Source organism: Eptesicus fuscus, chromosome 2, assembly GCF_027574615.1.
Source record: "Eptesicus fuscus isolate TK198812 chromosome 2, DD_ASM_mEF_20220401, whole genome shotgun sequence".
Lineage (NCBI taxonomy): Eukaryota > Metazoa > Chordata > Mammalia > Chiroptera > Vespertilionidae > Eptesicus > Eptesicus fuscus.
In genome coordinates this window covers 95845430-95865924 of record NC_072474.1, presented here as the reverse complement: position 1 = coordinate 95865924, position 20495 = coordinate 95845430, and the positions used below count along the sequence as shown (strand labels likewise).

The following is a 20495-nucleotide window of genomic DNA, read 5'->3' as shown; positions in this document are numbered from 1 at the left end:
TCATCCATATACATTTTGTTTTAGGAAATCATATTTTTTAATGCATGAGAAGTTCTTAGCACAGAGTTAAACAAACAGACTTTACAATTACATTCAAAGCCTCATAGAAAAGTTTTTTGCTGATCAAAATATGCCAATCATTTAATAAAAAGTTACAACAAAAGCATATATTGGGGGGAAAATTCAACCCTTTCACAGTACACTAAAAATAGTATAATTGAAACAGCAAGAACATAAGCTCTAACAGGAAGATGTTGATGTAGCTTCCCCAATAAAATCACCAAATGTAAGTCAATTCAACTCTTTCACACCCTTCTAAATGTAAAGCACATAGCATCTGAGAGTTTCATTTTGGTTAAAGTAGGAATGGCAGTGACAAACAAAAATCTGTCGAGAGTATCATAATCACATATGAACCATATTTTAATTGGTGATAAAATCACAAGTAATGACAACCGAATACGGTAGATCGTATCCCTCTTAACATATTCCATAGCATACAAATTGCTGAAAATTCAGACTAGTTACTATTGTGCCCTGCTATGACCACAGCATTCCAGAATTGATCAACTCTCTCAGGTCCACAGAAGAAGAAAACAAATTTTCTGCTTCCAATGTAAATAACCAGATTTTTGCTTACTATTCAGTACAATGGAATACAGTTCTGCATTCTGTGTTTATTGGAGCAAGCCAATAATGATGGCAATTCAAATAAGGGAGGAAGAAATGATGGATGGATGGATGGAAGGAAGGAAGGAAGGAAGGAAGGAAGGAAGGAAGGAAGGAAGGAAGGAAATAAGAGAGAGAGGGAGGAAGGGAGGGAGGAAGGAAAGGAGGGAGGGAGGGAAGGAGGAAGGGAGGGAGGAGAAAGAAAGAAGAGCAACTAGTACATACATCTTAAAGATATATCTCCCTCTTGTTTACAAATATATCCCTGTACACAGTAGAGTGCTGAGTATGTATATAACAGATGTTCAATAAATATTTGAGTAATGAAATACCTTAAGAATTTCTATGGTGGCCTATAATTAATGGAAAATATTTGTAAGAGGATCAACGGGCAGAATATAACTCTTTGTAAAACTAAAGAAAATATTTTATGCTATATCAATCTTGCTTTTCTTCAAATAATTTTGCAATAGGTTGGCAAAGATCATAATTGCCCATAATTTGCCAAAGCTATAATTAATTGGTAGTCTTCTATTAATAGAGGTTATAATTCAATTGAACTGTATTTAAAAATAAAACTAATTATAATTTGAAGTCATAGCCACAGCAATCAGATAAGAAAAAGAAATAAAAAGGTATCCAAATTGGAAAATAAGAAGTAAAACTGTCATTATTGCCAGATGACATAAAACTTTATATAGAAAAACCTAGACTCCACCAAAAAAACTATTCGAATAAATGAATTCCTACAAATAATTTTTATGCATAGTTACATTTACAATCATCTGTCATGACAGATTATATGGTGTGTAAGTGATCTGGCATTAAAGCATTATTAGAAATAACACATTTGTGTATTATCCATAGCATAAAAATTACTGAAAACTCAGTGTAGGTACTTGAAAAGAACAGTTTATAGAGGAGGTTAGCTAGATAAATCACATTATTAATAGTTTAAAACCTTGTTGACAGAAAAATACCTGGCCTCCTTTGTTAAAATGAGAACTATCCATTTTTCACTTGAAATTATAGGTATTATGGTTAAATTTCTGGTGATAATGACACAGGATTTCCCTAGACAACTATGACTTCCCCAGTAATTAAAGTCTTAGCGCCAAACTTCGAGTGGTGCAAGTCTGTCCCTGTCCTGTCCATACAATTAGGGGGCGACAGCACTTTGTGTCAATCAAGAGAAGGGCTGGAAAGGACCCTGGTGAACAATGAACAGATCTTCTGTATCAGAGTAGCTCTGAGGCGCATTAATAAAACATTTCATTGTGATACTGCTGCACAGAAAGTGTTTCACAAGCTGTGTCTGCTCGGTGAAAAGGCCCACTTAAATGAGGCCCTTCTCAATGGAAGTTACTGTTCTTCAGCAAGTCAAGGACCTCCAGAATATGGGGCTGTCCCAGCAGAGGACAGGCTCCGTTTTAAGGTGAAGCATTAAAATAAAAGCACCCTTTAGAAGAGTAGCTCTTTTTTTTTTTTTTAATTGATTTTTTACAGAGAGGAAGAGAGAGGGATAAAGAGTTAGAAACATCCATGAGAGAGAAACATCGATCAGCTGCCTCTTGCACACCCCCTACTGGGGATGTGCCTGCAACCAAGGTACATGCCCTTGACCGGAATCAAACCTGGGACCCTTGAGTCCTCAGGCCGACGCTCTATCCACTGAGCCAAACCGGTTTCGGCAAGAAGAGTAGCTCTTGATGAAGGTAACAGCCTCTCCCAGGGTGGGTTTCAGCTTGTTCTAATGATTGGCAGCAGTGGGTCAAGGATGGTTGGCATCTTTCAAAAGATGGGACGAAGGAAGACCTTTTTCTCTATCCAATACAAAATTTTTTAACAGTTCTTTTAAAAATTTATTTTTTTGTTCTTTCGACAACTTGTTAACTGTAGTAAGACATAGAGAACATAAAATTTGCCCTTTTCACATGTACAATTTTTACGTACACATTTTACATGTACAATTCAGTGACATTAATGATGCTGTAATTTCAAGTGTCCCACCAGGCAGTTAGAGTGAAAACCTACTTATAAATTAACTGAGCCTAGACTCTAATTCAGCTTTAGGCATATAAATTCTCAAAATATTTTCTACGGTTTTAACCTGATATATTTTGTCCATGAATCTGACTACCATATAGGAAGAAAAAGATCATGCTTTGTCAGAACTCTCTAGAAAATGTTCACCATTTGTGAGCATCTGAATGTCTGTTCCTCTCCACCCCTCGCCCACCCCCACACCCAAATAAAATTGCTAGGTTGACACCGAATCCCCAATGTGATGGTATTAGGAGGCAGCACCTTTGGGAGGCAGAGTCCTCATGAAAGGGATAGGTGCCTTTAGGAGCGAGACTCACAAAGCTTCCTCCCACCACCTGAGAAAAGAGAGAAAAGGCAGCCCTCTGCGCTGATCTCTCTCTCCAGACACCAAATCTGCCAGCACCTTGATCTTGGACTTCTCAGCCTCCAGAGCTGTGAGAAATAACGGTCTGATGTTTGTAAGCCACCCAGGCTGTGTAATTCTGTTATAACAGCCCAAATGGACTGAGACACCATTTCACCAACAACAGCAATGCTTCCAGCGATGTGTGAGCCACACAGTGAAATGCTTACATCAGTCTGCATTGGAGCTGGCACGTCCCTGAGAAGTTCGCACAGGTGTGGAATCTATTTTCATTACCTTTGACCATACAGGAGTGTGTCGGCAGTTATATGTTATACTACACATTTCCCTTTCTCGTTTTATATTACAGTCAGGGTACTATATTATTTTAAAAAGTAAGTATAATAGATTATCTCAAGGGAGTAAAGGGACTCTTAGAGAGTAATTATTATACAAAGCAGGCACTGGATAGGACAGGGTAGAGACTGTTGCTTTACAATTTACAGACACCTACAATAAAACCCAGCCCTTCTGGTTCACTTATTTATCCGTTTATTCATTTACCTTCAGTTACTTGCTTACTTGCAGGATTTATATTTACATTAGAAAAGGCCCCGATTCCCTGTTGACACTCTTCCTATCAGCTACAATCTTGTGACTGCCAACGCCTTCACTTTCATCTTCTTTTCATATTTCGCTTTATCCTCCCTGCATGTTTCTAGCAATAAAGCTTTTAACATTTCGGAAGGTCAGGTGGAGCCACGGCTCCGTCTGCTTCAGGAAGCCAACATAATCACAGGCCCCTTTGTGGCGCTCCCCACTTTGTTCCTCTAAAAGCTGTGAAAACCATCTTCCTTTTCTCGGCTGGCGTTTCTACTTGAACAGCTGACCAAACAGTAAAACCATGCCAAATCTGAATTGTTCACTCCATCAAATGTATTCTTTCTTGAGGTACATGGGGTGTTCCTTTGATTATATATTTGGACATGCACAAATCAAAACAACTTGAGGACTCCTAGTCTTTTTAGAGCTCCAACAAGATAACTTTCTTTTTTTCTTTTTCTTTTTTAATTAGAGACAAGTAGCCAAAAGAGCAACAAAATAACAACAACCACCCCACCCCAACCCATCTGTACTATTTGTGATGTACTCATTGTCACATGCAGGTCAATATTCAGTCATTTTCAGGGTAAGCAATCCCTTCATTTTCCAAGATTAAATTTAAAGACAATATTTCTAAGTTTATTACATCTCCTAGCTACCCTCATGCATTCTGCTTGCTCCTCTTAGTCAGGAGGACTGATGATGCCCAAAGGCACACAGCCCCCATGCTGTGACAGAGGGACATGCTATGACTCAACCCTTGAGATGACAGGGTGGTAGGGAGACGAAGCCTACCCCCAAATCCGTGATTCCTTATTATGCAGGTGGATTTCCGAAAAACACAGCAGATACAGAGGCAAGCAGGAGACAATCTGCTGTCTCAGGCCTCACCAGGGCCCTGAGATATCCTAGGAGTTGCTAATCTACAAGCAGAAATCATTTCTTACGTGCCTGCCACATTTGTCCAAGAAGCAACAATGCAGGTCACTCAGGTTCAGAATACATCTATTTTAGGTTCCACCTCAGTTAACAAGATATTTGTAGGATGTGTTCCACATCAATGCACTATGCTAGAGGCAGTGAGAGATATAAAGGTCCTAAAGAACATGTGGTCTAGGACAGAGCCAGATGTATACATACTACTATTCAATAATCAGACAGTACACAGTATTATAGATCTACTAGAGGCCCAGTGCACGAAATTTGTGTACTTGGGGGGGGGGTTGTCCCTCAGCCTGGCCTGCACCCTCTCGCAGTCTGGGAGCCCTCGGGGGATGTCTGACTGACGGCTTAGGAATAGGTCGTCATCAGTTGGACATCCTTAGCACTGCCACAGAGGCGGGAGAGGCTCCCACCATCACCACTGCACTTGCCAGCCCTGAGCCTGACTTCTGGCTGAGAGGCACTCCCCCTGTGGGATCGGGCTAAAACTGGCTCTCCAATATCTCCCGAGGGGTCCTGGATTGCATGAGGGTGCAGGCCAGGCTGAGGGACTCCACTGGTGCACAATCAGGGCCAGGGAGAGATGCGGGAGGTTGGCCAGCCAGGGAGGGACTGCATGAGAGCTCGAGGGAGTATCCAGCCTGTCTTGCTCAGTCCCGATTAGCCAGACCACAGCAGCAAGCTAACCTATCAGTTGGAGCGTCTTCCCCCTGGTTGTCAGTGCATGTCATAGCAAGTGGTTGAGCGGCCTTAGCATATCATTAGCATATTACGCTTTGATTGGTTGAATGGCTGACTGGACACTTAGCATATTAGGCTTTTTTATAAAGGATAAACAAATAATCAGAAAAAGATCAGTGAGAACTATGTTTATCTAACTATGTTTATGGAGAACAGGCATTTGAGCTGGATCTTGCAGAAAGGATGGGCAATGAGTAAATAATGAGAGTTTTAAATGATGGAAGAATAAGATCCTAATTGTGATTTAGAAAGATAATTCTGGCAGTAATGCCAACAGTCAACTTTTATTCACAAATATGATGAAGTTGATAACCTAGCCCTTCTCCTTAAAATTAAACATCAAAAATCAAAAGACTCTACCGCCATTAAACCATATAGTGATGCAAAATTGTGCTTCGCTTGTGCAAGAGATTTTAATTGTATGGCAACTACGTATTAGGCACTGTGCCGAATACTAGAGATAGAAAAAGAGAGTTCCTCCTTCCTTCTGACGAGCTCCCACTGAGAGAGATGAGTCCGTGCGATGGGCTCTATAAAGAAGATAGGACAAAGTGCACTAAAACCCTCAGTCTGCATATTAAAGGAGGTCAGATGGAGAAAGAGTAAAGAACATTCGGGGAACACCCACACACACGTGTTAGTCAAACACAAAGAATGGAAGAACCTTATCTATAAAGAACATATCAAATGAGAAAAGGTGGCAAAGGTGATTGGAGCAGCAGAAACCCACCATTTAGGAGACAAAGGAAGAAGAATTGACAATAATTAGAGGGCCAGAAAAAAGGGAATGGTCATTAACAATAAATGCCACAAAAAGGAAAAGTGCTGTAAAGCCTGTAGCAAAGCCATCAGACATGGCATTGGGGGATGGGAGGGGGGGTGTGGTCACGGGAGTCATCTGCCAGAACACTTTCTGTGAGAGGGAAAGGCTGAGCCTGCCTGGGGAGGAGACACGTATGGACCGACACCAAAGCACCAGAGTCACTGACTCTTGACAGTGAATATCTACATTAATAAAAGAGTAACATGCTAAATGACAGTACCTTCGCGACGCCCACCAGCCAATCAGGAGTGAGTATGCAAACCCAACAATGATGGCAGGTTAATTTGCATAAGCAGGTGCTGAATGGCCAGGGGTGGGGTGACGACACAGGCGATCCACCCCACCCCAGCCACTCCGGGCCTCTGGGCAGCGTGGGAAGGCAGAAAGGCGGCTCCAGCCAGAGCAAAGGTGGTGTTGGCAGCCAGGGGAAGGAAGGCCCATTCTTGCACGAATCTTCGTGCATCGGGCCTGTAGTTGCAAAATAACATTTTAATACAAATGAGATGTTTTTGTTGTTGTTAATCCTCATCTGAGGATATTTTTTCCAATGGTTTTTGGAGAGAGTAGAAGGGAGAAAGGGAGTGGGGAGAGAGAGAAAAGAGAGACGAACATAGATGTGAGAGGGACACATCGATCTGTTGCCTCCTCCAACTAGGGCCAGGGAGAGAACCTGCAACCCAAGTAAATGCCCTTGACCAGGAATCAAACCCTCTACTAGGAATCAAACACTCAATCCTTCGGTGCATGTGTTGACACTCTTACCACTGAGCAACACCAGCCAGAGCTACAAATAAGATTTTTAAAGAACTGTACACGATAACAAAAATCATGGCATAAAAATATCAAAAATGGAGTAATGAAAGAAACTATTTGATAATCTCATTTCATTTTAATTTGATTACAGCATTCCTCATAATACCCGATGGGGTATTTCAACATCGAATTCTCAGTTTTATCTTGAGCTTGCAGTGGCAAGATTTTACTGTTGGCAGTTTGACAGCTATGCTTGAAAGGGTCCCAAGACCTTAGTAGGTATCAGCTAGACAGATGGTATCAGCTAGACAGCAGGTATCAGCTAGACAAAGACATTCTGCATCTTATTTTTTATTTTCCCAGAGGTCTTTGAAACCAAATTGTGTCATTAGAATGTTAGGCTTATTCAGCACTTTCCTACTGGAGTAGTTGAGTTTTAAAAGCTCTCCTTATACTTCCACATCTGAGATAAGAGATGACAAAACATCTATCCACTCCACTAAAGAGATATATGAAAAGAAAAATGTTGAAAAAATAGGGTCCTGATAGGCTGAAAGCAAATCATTTTTTAAAATCATAAATAGTATTTTAAATCAACATTCTTTTTGTTCAGTTAGTAGCATAGAGGAATAATGTAGATGGTGGTGGTGACATTTAGAGTATTGTTACAAATGAAATTGCTTTTCCTTATAAACAAAAGCCTTATTTCCTAAGGCAACAACATACATGCCTAATGCTTTGACTATATTTTTAGAGTCAATAAAAAAATCGAATTATTTTGATGAGTAAAAGCATAGGAGGGCAACCTCAATGACAATTACACATATCGGCACATGCACTGAAGTATATGGGGATTCATAATGTTAATCTTCAGAATAATATAAAACGTTAGCAATGATGTCACAAAAATAGTATTTCTCCATCCTTAAGGAATTTAAGAATAACTGGTATGAAAATCACTTACCTAGCTCTTCATTTTCAATGACTTCAAATGTGGCCCAGAGATCACCTGGTGTAGGAATAATATTTTTTAATGCTAACATATCATTAGTTAATTCTTCTGCTTCCATCACAGGAGATATCTGTAAAAGAGGCAAAACCCCTTTATTTATTTATTTATTTATTTATTTATTTTTATTATTATTTTTTTAAAATATATTTTATTGATTTTTTACAGAGAGGAAGAGAGAGGGATAGAGAGTTAGAAACATCAATGAGATAGAAACATCGATCAGCTGCCTCTTGCACACCCCCTACTGGGGATGTGCCCGCAACCAAGGTACATGCCCTTGACCGGAATCGAACCTGGGACCCTTGAGTCCGCAGGCCGACGCTCTATCCATTGAGCCAAACCGGTTTCAGCCAAAACCCCTTTAGAATATATGTCAGACCCAGACACAGCCTGAAGCTAGGATGCTAATCCTCGCCATGCACATCTTATGACAGCCCAAGTTTCTTCTTTGCATGTTTAACTAGCTGCTCTAAGCACACAAAAAAGGTAGCCTATTCAGATCTTCTCATAAAATACATTTGAATGTGACTGCAAAAAGTTATTGCAACTTTGGCCCAGCTGATTTGTCTCAGCAGTTGAGCATTGACCCATGAACCATGAGCATCGACCCATCAATTCCGGGTCAGGGCACAGGCCCTGGTTGCAGGCTTGATCCCCAGTAGGGGATGTGCAGAAGGCCGATCAATGATTCTCTCTCCGTTCTTCTCTCCAATATCAATAAAAAGAAAACACATATTTTTAAAAAGTTATTACAACATAGACATAATCAGGAAGAATTTTTTTTTCTCACTGAGTGAGCAGTTAGATTACTCAGGAGGGAAGACTATACCTAGTCACACATGCAAAGATTGCCACAAGGCAGCAAATCCAACGGCCTCCCAGGAGTAAGACTTTTCACTCGTCAGCTCTAAAATCAAGAGTTCACAGTGGCTTGGTTTATTATTCAGGCTGAAGCCTAAATTATACACAGTCGACTGGTGTCTGCCATGCCAAAGAGCCCCAGGGTTGTAGTGGTTTGTGGTGTGCCCTGTCCCGCAAGTGACAGATGGTGGGATACCAAGGTGTGGAGCCAGGACTTCCGGGCACAGGGCAGGGTCTGCAGTGCCAGCCTGGGGTCAGCTCTACAAGACCCCCAAGCCTCAGGTCGCTGCACACGCACACCGCCTTCTTCAGGAACTTTGGGGATTTCTGATTTGTTTCTTCCCGTTTTTGTTTTTGCTAATCTGAAATTCATACTGGCCAAAAGCAAGCCGGCTTTCTTCAATGAGAATTTAGTTACAATGTTAAACAAATAAAAGATGTTTTAAGAGTTAGAATATTCTAACTGCTCATTTTCAGTAAACTATGTAACTATTTTAAAATTTCTTAGAAATGTGCTCACTCCCATTTCTCCAGTTCATTATTGATTATAAGCATATTGCACATATATAAACAATATAAATATTTTTCATTACAGGCAACTCCTATGGTCTATCTTTTAGGCTTCTTGGAATCCAGTACTTTCTTTGGAATACATTGATTATATATGAAGTCCACTGTTTTCCACTTAGAAAAGCCCAATACAGTATAAACTTAAAGGCAAAAAAACAAAACAAAACAACAAAAACAAAAAAACAGCATCTGGGGAAAGCAGAGAACTTTAAGCAGTAAAAACATTAGGTTAATCTCTTCAATGATGTTGTTCATCTGAATAGCTTTAATTTTTTTTTTCAGTATAGCCTTTTCTTAAAATAATAAATTACTGAGAAACCAAACTTGCAAAATCATCAACAAAACATGTGCCTCATCTCCACTCCTTGTCTCAGAGAAAACCCAGGGCCCCTCTTCAGAACACCTAAAACTCCAGGAAGGACACATGGGAAATTGTTATCCTAAAGAACATACATGAAGCATCCATCTTATATAAAAATTGCTGTTTGAAATTTTAACTCTGCTATTTGGCTTCTGTAAATGCTTGCTTGCTGAAATAATAAGGAAAATGAGACTACTCCCACTTCAGAGAGGCCATTAAACCTTTCCCAGACAAAATTATCAGTGCTGGCACCAGGCCAGGCCTTTGGTTGAGGTCTCAAGGCCCCAGCACATACGGGCTCTTTAAGAACTTGCAAAGGGGGCCGGAAACACCCCATATTTGGGAGACAAAGAAGGTAAAAACATATAAATAGGGAAAGTTCCTCCATGTTGGGGCCCAGAATTTGAGAGACATTTTCCTCTGGGCCCGCGCATAATAATAATAAATGTAACTCCGTCTCTCTAAGCATTGCTTGGTTCTTCTCTGGTTTTCTGTAACATGCAAGTCAGTGGAATGCACATCAGGTTTGTAATATGATGATCCAGGTTTGCATCCTGGACTTAATGCTTATTAATTCCAAGTTTTTATTCTTATAAACTTGGGACATTACCTGCTTGGGTGGAGGTAATAATCAGCTGAGATAAATGCAACTTAAAAAATTTTTGGCAAAGGCTTTAGCATTAAGCAAATGTTAATGTTTATTTTTGTATAGTTCTTTTGCAATGTTTTTAAAGACAATTTGCAAGGTGAAACTGGACAGTCCTTTGTCTAAACACTGTACTTAAAAATAACAAAAATAGTGCTCAGTTGTACTACCTTCTGTTATGGCTTCCATTAGCAAGATAAGATTAAAGAGAGCTTACTAAAGAGTTCAGGTGTGGGTGGAATTAAGTCATGGGCTGTGAATACCAACACTAACACTGGAATTGTGCTGATTAACCTGTACTGGTTCCTCAAGTTCCTGATTTTTACCACCTCGAAACAGCATAAGAAATATGATGTGACCAAAGCCTCTGATCACATGTCAGCTCCATGATCAAAGGAAGTGCTACATAGTCAGAAAACGTGATTATTAAACATACATAAACAAATACGATACACGTTTAACAAAACTAAAGTCCAGAAATATCTAATATTAAGTTAATCTTTAACTTTGAAAAAAGGTAAGAAGTAAAGCTGAATTTCTCCTGCTACATGGCGGAATATCTATTCCTTAGACAGAGAATGTATTCCTACTCAGTAGGAATTTGAAATATCACGGTTATTCTTCCCAAGGCAGACTAAGTACTAGTTATGATAGCATAATAAGGATCTTCTTAATTCCTAAAAAAATGAATAATAGTCTTAGGAAACAACAGAGTTATCCAATACTTAAGAAAATTGGTAGACTAAAAGCCAAAGTATAGGGTGCAATGGCAGGAGAATAATAATAATAACAGTAATAGAAACACTTGTGTATAAAGCAATTTGCTAAGTGTTCTACATGTATTAGTTTATTGAGTCCTCATATCAATGCTACAATGTAAATACTTTAATTTTTCCTCACTTTACAAGTGAGAAGATAGAGGCTCAAATGGAATAAGTAACTTGCCTAATGTTAAGAACCTAAGAAGGAAAGGAGCAGAAACGTAAGCTAAGGTTGTTTTCCAGTACCTACAAAAAATCCTAACCTTAACTGAAAGCACATGAGCTGTGCCCTTTCCAAATGACTAAAACATAGAATTCCCAGAGAAAACTGGTTTAAAAAGTCCATCCTATATCATAGTTTGAAATGGACAAGTAAAATTAGCTATTAAGAAACAATGAAAAATTCAGAACGTGTAAATTCATTCTAACACTTGCAGTTTCCAACACTGCTCTTGACCTCCCTCTCTTGGACTCACCCGGATTATAATACTGCAGTCGGGCTCCTTCCTCTCCACATACACTTCAGTCAGCAGATCTCCAGCCTGGGAAACCTGGAAAAGGGCAGATGGGAAGACAGCAAGTGTAAGTCTGTTGCAAGAACACACATACGACACTTAATGACAAAGTCCCAGGCCTATTTCTAAATATTTTATAATAATAAAAGAAGCCAATCTCCAGTAAGAGCCTGAGGATACCCATTCTCCAGATATGGTGGGTTAAGGACAAGGAATGTACAGAAATGTTACAATCAGCCACAAGTCACAGTGGGGCTTTTTCTCTCTTACTGAAGAGTTTCGAGTCCTCAAATACCCTTATGTTCTTACAGAAATAATGAATCTGGCTAGAACAAAATTATGTTTCCTACAGAAACAGAAGTTGTTCAATAAAATAAGAACTTAAAATGAGCCATATATAATTCTGCTCTAAGCTATAGTATGGGTCTATAACAATTAAAAGGGAAAATAGGTCCTGCTAAATTTTCAGAGATATGTCAAAAATTGAAATCTGAGAGTAAATTAGGTTAGAGTTGTATTAAAACTACAAATAGAAAAAGTATATTTAGAAAGAAAAAACAGAAGTGAAGTAATAAGGTAGATAATAAAGATAAGTTTTTAATTCTCTTTAGCCAAGCATTAGTGGCATTTGGGGTCACTATTATACCTGAGAAGACATTCTAAGTGAAGAAGATACAAGCCAGAATATAAAAACCATAAGATATCGTCATGGATTGACAGTATAATGTGAAAGTTAACAAAGAACCACCAAATCTCTGAAACATATTTTGAGTGGCTTTTTTTCCAGAAATTCCCTTAAGTGTGTAACCACTTGGAAATAATATCCATCCTCCAATCTTTAATGGAGAAAGGATCGTTCTGAAGTTAAATTTGCCTCAGAGTAAAACCTACTGAGTAAATTTGTGGGGAAAACATTAAAAATGTACTTTGGAAAAAGAGTTCTTAATTATTTTGACACTGTAGGTTTAGAAAAGCTGATTTCCCATTTTTCTTTCTCACTTTTGATGCTGAACAAAAATCCTAGGGAAGAGAAAATACAGGTGACATTTCTATTTTTCATTGTGTTTGCATAAACAACTCTCCAGGAAGGATACATTTTTAAAAATTAAAAAAGCAAACACCACAAACTCATAGAGTGAAGCCAAAAACAAACCTAGCTAAGAAAGTCGAGCAGGGATAAGACATAGAGACTGTCAGAAAAATACTCCAGAAGAGAGCTGGATGAAACAGAGAAAAACTCAAGCCAATAACAGTTTTTCCAAACACTCCTACTTTCCTCCCCCAATTATTCTATTTTATAGATAATCATTTTATTCTTCTGTCCTATATGGAAGTAGAAAAACATTCCAGACTCATTTCTTTGTTGTACTATGAATATGGAAGATAAAAATGCTGAGGGGTCCTTGCGCTTTATGTAAAACAGCATAGATAATGCTGTCAAGGAAGATCTCTTGGGCTCACACAATCCCTTAGTTCATGAATGAAACTCTTCTTCAACAAGCAAGAACCCAAGAGAAGTAGCTAATAATGAGCCAGATTTTTAGTGTTACAGCTAACTCCCCTGCAGGCTGCGTTAATTACTTTGGGTCAAAAGGGAGGAAAGACTCCTTTAGGAAATCAGTTTCAGAGCATTGGTACTCAGGGATCTAGGCACTAAAATGAAGGCCTTTCCTCATCTCCTTCATACAGAATGATAGCTCAGGTGGCCTCTCTAATTAGGAAGGATCGTTCAGTACTGAGGTGGATTTAAGGTTTGACTAATAAGGCAGCATTTGCCTCGTTCTCTGAGTGCATCTAATAAACAGAATATATTTGACCCATTTCTATTATTTACACCGGTACCCTGAATCCTCTACAATTTCCAGTGAAGAGGATTAAAGATCAATTTTAAGCAAGGCCAATGAACAGTCTTCAAACGAGGAGAAAGAGGCATCCTGTGAAAGTGCAGGGCAGCCTGAGCACACAAAGCCCATATAACGGGAGTGAGGAAAACGAGAGGAGATCTGGAAAAGTCAACTTAAGACATAAATTAGCATATGTTACAGAGATCACATGGAAACATTCCCACTGATACAATCATCCAAGTGCAGGCAAAGCAAAAGCATGTAAGAAATAATTTATATGTTCAAAATCGGAATGGATAGAATCACTAGGGAGTCTGAATTTTCAATTTCCTGTAGTATTTTTGGCTTTAAATGCTTTCTGTGAAATCCACTGACATTTTCAATAGTGCTTTTATAAATGAAAACTGATTTTTGTTAAAGGATATTCTGATAAGATTAACACTGATTTTTTTTTCCTTTTGTATTTTGAAAAATTTACATGAATAAACTTTGGCATTTTGCGCCTATGCATCATGCTGCTGAATTACGTAACTATTTTTATGTTGGGTCTCCTTGCCCATTAATTTTACTTTGCTTCAAATAGAAACTTGAAAATAAACACAACAAATGTATCTACTTACAATGGAAGTTTTTGGGTTTGTTTTTTTTTTTTGAAAAATTCTTTTTATTCTCTCGAGATCTAACTATTACTACTCACTTGAGTGTCTTTCCACTTGGTAATAAAGCTATTTTCTATGTCCATTTGTTTGACTTGGTCTTCTTTAACCTGTTTAAAATATAATAATATAATTTGGGACAGTCTAATAAAATACATGGAGTGATGGTACTCATCCTCACATAAGCTTCTTCAGGAATTTAAAGACCAACAAGTAAAAATAAATGAGAATGGCCATCTCAATCCGTGCAGGCCCGCTCAGCGAGGGCAGACTTAAAGCCAAACAGGCAGAGGTCCATCAAGGTCAGACCATTTTATGGTGATACTACTTCAGGCCAAAGAGCCCATCAATGGAATCCCCTTTGCCGAGGCAGTTTAATAAGCAATGGGGCAGACGACTGGTTTGTGGAGTCTATGTAGTTTGAGAAACAAGACTCATTTCTCAAACTAAAATATTTATTAAGTGCTTTTGATATTTCCACCATTTAAAGTTGGATTTAACAAAACCATGAAGATAGCCATTTATTTTTTTAATCAATGAAACAGTACACACATAAAAAATAAAGATAGCATGCAAAAGCCACACACTTTTTCCTAATTCATTTCTCAGTATCAGAATTATTGCACAGAGGTTGCTGTTGATCAAAAACAGTGAACACATATAGAAAGAAATAAAAAGAAGATCAAAGAGCAAAGAGAATACGGCAGCTCTGGTGTCCATTCCTATATAAATTAAGATACAAATGGTTATTTTCCTTCATTAAAATACAGTTTCCTTTCCTTTGCTAAGGAATCTTGTGATCAGTTATTATAAGAATGGAAGAACTTTACAAGTAGTAACCTATTAGATTAACCCGTTTCATTTTATCTGGTGTAACTATAAGCCATGGAAAACAAGGCATCTTATAAAACACCATTTAATGCAATGCTCAAAAAGGTTAAATAACAAAACTGAGATGTCAGAAATAATAATGGTGCTAGATCCTGGTATACCCTACAGTTCCAAAACCTGGGTTTGCTTCCTCTATTTGCATGTCTTTGATCTAAGAAACCATCCCCATACTAACAGTTTTCTAATGACACATGAAAATATTAACTTCATAAAAAAGCAAACTGAAAAGTCAAATTATTAGAACAGAGATGACTTAGTAAAACCCACAGAGCAATATTTCAGAATTTCCATTTTTTCCAATTCAGTGCACAGTGAAAAGAAAACATGGAAACCCTTTCAACTGCAGAATGGAACAGCCTGGTGTTTATTACTGAATTTGTACATTCATAATTTCACACCTGTAAGTACACATACTTAGTGCACACACACATAAAAACACTGTAAATAGAAATATTCTGTCCAACAGACACCAGATGGTAAAACAGCTTTAAAAGTTTAAAATCAATGTTTAAGCCAATGACTATACTTTAAAAAGCTAGTTGTATCTAAAAAATTAAAAATCAAAGATAACTAATACTTTATTATCTTTAATTTTTAAATATTTATAAAGATCTGAATAAAAACATCCTAAAATATTTTTGCTTGCAAGCAGTAACAAGAAAACTATTTTAATGAGAACAAGATATAAAATATTTACCTCAAATATTTCAACGTAATTATTAATTAAGTCCTCGATTACGTTCACTTCTTCACTAGTCTGACCCCTCGTTTGAAACAAACAGGATGAAAAGACCAAGGCCAAATTATGGGCATTCATGTGATTGATTTCTGAGCATTTCTGAACCCTGTTGAAGAAAAGCATAGCTCATTATGACACACTTCTATTTGAAAATTTCATAGAATTATAAGTCATAATACTCATTTATCATTTTTAACAGATATTGAAGGTCTCAGATATAAAAGGCACAGTGATTGATGTAAAGAAAAAACAAAAACACAGTTCTTTATTCCAAGTAGCTAACAGTGTGGTTAAGAACATAAGAAAAAACTACTGTTCAAGAATATCACTACAAGTTAAAAAGTAGTACTTGAGTGCTGATTTACCAAACAACTCCAGATAGTGGGGCAACCTATGGCTAAGGCATCAAGGTATGCTTGCAGAATAGTGTGAAAAGACCCGTGGGCCTGAAGCACAAATGAAAGAGGGAAAAGAAGGTGTGGGTAAGAAGGAAACAAGGCAAGAAAGGAGAGTCAGGAGGCATATAGTAGAGAGTTCCAAATTCAGTGTTCAGGGCTGGGCCGAATGTCCCAGAAAGTGTATTATTAAGTGAGAAAATATACCTGGCAGCTATGTCTGTTTGGTTATTCAAAATAGGATATTAGCTCTCAAAAAAAAAAAAAAAACACCCACAAATACCTAATTTAAAAATACAACTAGTTTTCTTGAATATAACCAAGAATGTCTTCTTCTAAGGAACAGAATTGAATAGGAGTCAAATCTCTCAATCAGTAGACCACACTTGAGTACTATAAAGATCATTTAAAGTAGTCACAAATGTAAGTTCAGAAAGGATGAAGAAAAAATATATATAGTCACTACCATAATAAAAGAACATTTACACTGATAAAAATGCTTGAAATGAGAACACGAAATCATGCACAGGAAAGTATCTATTAATGCCGTCTATTTGACACTGGCTATACATATAGCAGCTGCTTAATAGCCTAATTACATTTGCAAACTTTAAGGACACATACTAAACAAGGGAGACCAACTCCACCAAAAGAATAAGCAAGGCTAAGGAAGGCACACCTGCCTGTAAGAACAGAGATTCTAGTAGGTACAAGAAGTGGGTAAACATGACAGCAATACATATGAAAATGTAAGAAACAAAAAACTGCCAAATTGCATAGCAGAGATGGAGCAAGTGCCTCCATCCTATAGGATTTACAAGATGCACAAAGGCTTACACGTTGATAGAGAAGAATATAGTAACTGTGGACACCCCTCTCACAACCACTTCTATTCTCTTACCACACTACGGTGGGGACATCTGGAAAATTTATCTGCATGTCTGCCTCTGTTCCTAGAACCCAGGCATCTCATAGTCGGAGACTGCTGCTTGAACCACACTACAGCGCACAATCAATATCTTGTGAATGGATTTAAGGAGATGTTAGTCATGGGGAAGCGATCTTTTTTTCTAGGGCAAAGATGGAATTAAGTGCTAAATCAACCTGACCCTATCCGAACTGACCTCAAACTTCTGACGACACTATCAGACATCATCACCTTTCTCGAGACTTCCCTCTGCAAAAGCATTCTCCTTTGGTACTCTTCATCTCTCTCTACTTTCTGAAGCTGCCTTCATTTCTGGCAAGCGTGTGTACAATATAGTATTTTCCTTTATTTCTCAGCTCCCACAGGTTAGCACCCCCCAGTGTTCCCTATTCTATTTGCTCAGTGTCTTCTCACTCAGGCCTTCTCATCAGAAGCCCAAGGAAACTGTTTCCTAATTAGTGTCTCTGCCTCTACTCTAACCTCTTCCCAACCCACCCCATTACAGGGGTTATTATCCTAAAGCAGATTTAATCAGTCACTCCTGATCACTTAAAGGAATAAAATCCAACATGTTTTCCATGATGGAGAGAGCCTTTCACAACCTCCTGCCTCACGACTACAAACCATCTTGTCTCCCAGCACACCTATTTCCTAGAAAACACCCTTTGCTCATGTCTTAGTATTTCATGCCCAGTTCGTATCTCTTTAAATCAGAAGCATATCTGGACCTCAACACACAATGAATGCCTCAACCCCTCCTCTAGAAGCCCATGCCTCATGCTAAATTCTCTGTATGAAAATCTGTCCTGATGTTGCTGTGCTTCCTTAGGAAATATAAAATGCTCCACAGCACCCCGCGAGTTCACTGTGAAGTCCCAGGGCTCCTTGGTGCTCAGTTTGGGAATAGCAGACTTGGGATTTTATTTGTCATTTATATATTACTAGAGGCCAGATGCACGAAATTCGTGCAAGGGGCTCGGCCCCTGCCGCCTCAGCCGCATGTTGCCTCTGCCTCAGCCCTGCCACCGTGTCTTCATTCGGAAAGTCATCCAGAAGGGTGTCCGGTCTAATTAGCATATTACCCTTTTATTATTATAGATTATCAAATGTTTCTGTTCACATGGACTCTGGATAGGCATTGACTTGTACACAATAGAAGGTAAAATATATGTTAGTTGAAGAAAAGGAGAGCGAGAGGAAAGATGGGAAGGAATTCATTATCTCAAACTCAAATCTGAATTAAGAATGATAAGAATAATGATATGTAACTCATTAATAAACTATAGGAGCCTGATCACTATTAAAATTTTTGAAGAAAAAATAATCTGCCCCAATGCCTCACAGGCACAAAGATAGGACTACAAGGACTATATGGCACAGTAAGAAAATTAGTTTTACAGTAATAGAGTTTACGTGCATGAGAAGCGGAGGCTGGAAAAGGTGAAGAGACAAAAAATTGTGGAGGATTTCTGAATACAGACTCCAAACAAAGTAATTTGAGCAGAATTCAGCTTCACAGAAATTTATTCAAGGGGGTATTGCATTCATGCAGGAATATATTCCTTAAGCAATATTTATACTTAGTGAGGTTTTTGTGATTAATTTTCACTGATAGCAAAACAAACCTTTGGTTTTAACCTGAAAGGTTATTTTCAAACATCTTCTTCCTTCAGGTGTCATTTCTCAAGCTACCATTAATCCCTCCTCCTACCCTCCCAAATGCAGAGGGCTACATGCCCTGACATGGAAAACAAGTTTGGCTCTTCAAGTGTCCTCATCTGATCCACAGTCTGACACCAACGTATTAGAGGCAGGTTAGATGCAAACTGATGATGAAGAAATAAGAGTTTAGGAAGAGTCCACCATGAGAGGAGGACTGACACACAGAGTCCTGCTAAAGAAGTCTGGCTGGCCCTGGACTTCCTTCTCTTCTCCAACTTCCCTCTTAAATGAGTTTTCAAATTCTTGCACTTGAGGATGCTATACATGATCATTTTTAACTCATTTGAAGAAACTCTCTAGTGCTATTTATTTGAAATGCACCTTAATGACAGACACTAAAGTGATATTTAGTGGGATTTTCACTTTGAAACCATTCTTAACAGTGAACGATTTGCAGTCACATGTAGAAAGTTAACCACAGTACTTTATATTCAGAAATAATGACTTATCAAGTGGCATGTTTAAAATAAATTAGAAAATTCACGAATCCACCCACCTGTAAAGGTGTTCAATTATAGCTGCCAATGTTGCTCGGTTGACCCCTGAAAGAGTACTTATAAATGCTCCATATTTTTTAATTCTTTCCTTGTCATCTTGGGTATCTAGAGGTTAAAAAAAATCTTTAGGCTTAAAATATTAATCTGTGTTACAAATTTGCTTTTTAACAGTATTATAAGACAATATTACAATTGTATTTCACTAAGTGATATAAGCACTTTTCAATAAAAATATCAAACTTCTATAATTCTGGAAAGGGACTTACATAAACATTCCATGGGTATATGCTATACTTTTTATACTTTGTTAATTAAAAATATAGTACTTTCAAAACCCAGGGTTATATTTTATCTTCTACTGTTTGGACTATTGAACTTCACCTAATAGAAATACAGTCAATAACTCAGAGTGGAGTGAAAATTGAAGAGATAAGCAAAACGTACTTTAACTCTGTGACGGGCCAGTGTAGCTCAGTGGTTGAGCGTCAACATATGGACCAGGAGGTCATGATTCGAATCCTTGTTAGGGTACCTGCCTGGGTTGTAGGCTCAATCCCTAGTAGGGGGCATGTAGGAGGCAGCCAGTCAATGATTCTCTCTCTTCCTTCCTCTCTGATATCAATTAAAACTAAGTATTTTTTAAAAATAGTTTAACTCTGGCTATGGAAATATTTCACTATTTGTATGTTAAAATGACATTTCTGTTCTGTTTTTCCCTTGTGAAATCATAAAAATCTCCCCCAAACTAAAATCATCCGAGAACTATGAACCGTTAATTACCCAGCAGCCCCGGTACCTTCAATTTGTTGGAAAAGGAAAGCAGACAATAGAATAGATAACTATGATATTGACTTAGAGCAGGATGGACCCTGTGCCCAAAGCATGGACAGACTTGGTTAATCATGGAAAAGAGGACAGGAACGAATTTCTCTCCATTCTCCCAACCCCAGGAAGTCAAATACTTGGAAAGATTAGACACAGGAACCCCCAAAGTTCTCGTCTCAAGAAGGTATGTAGTGGCGGTTTGGTCTAACCTACTAGCTCATAGGGGAAATAAAAGACCTTTCTTCAAATAAATAACTTATGCTGACTTCATAACTCAAGGGGATTGCACTTACATACCCCCTCTCCATTCCCAACTACCTTTAGAAACAAGACTTTTTCATTTTCCGTTTAG

At 38.2% G+C, this 20495-nt stretch overlaps 1 protein-coding gene across 1 annotated transcript in view; it reads right to left on the bottom strand.

Moving 5' to 3' along the window:
- The window catches only part of ARAP2 (ArfGAP with RhoGAP domain, ankyrin repeat and PH domain 2), a 174453-nt gene that overhangs the window by 32387 nt on the left and 121571 nt on the right, over positions 1-20495 (bottom strand). The window contains exons 22-26 of the mRNA XM_054729595.1: positions 19318-19423; positions 15735-15882; positions 14188-14256; positions 11608-11682; positions 7885-8002 (exon numbers count right to left, since the gene is read on the bottom strand). Of these exons, the coding sequence (XP_054585570.1) occupies positions 7885-8002; positions 11608-11682; positions 14188-14256; positions 15735-15882; positions 19318-19423 (516 nt within the window). The remainder of the gene's footprint in view (positions 1-7884; positions 8003-11607; positions 11683-14187; positions 14257-15734; positions 15883-19317; positions 19424-20495) is intronic.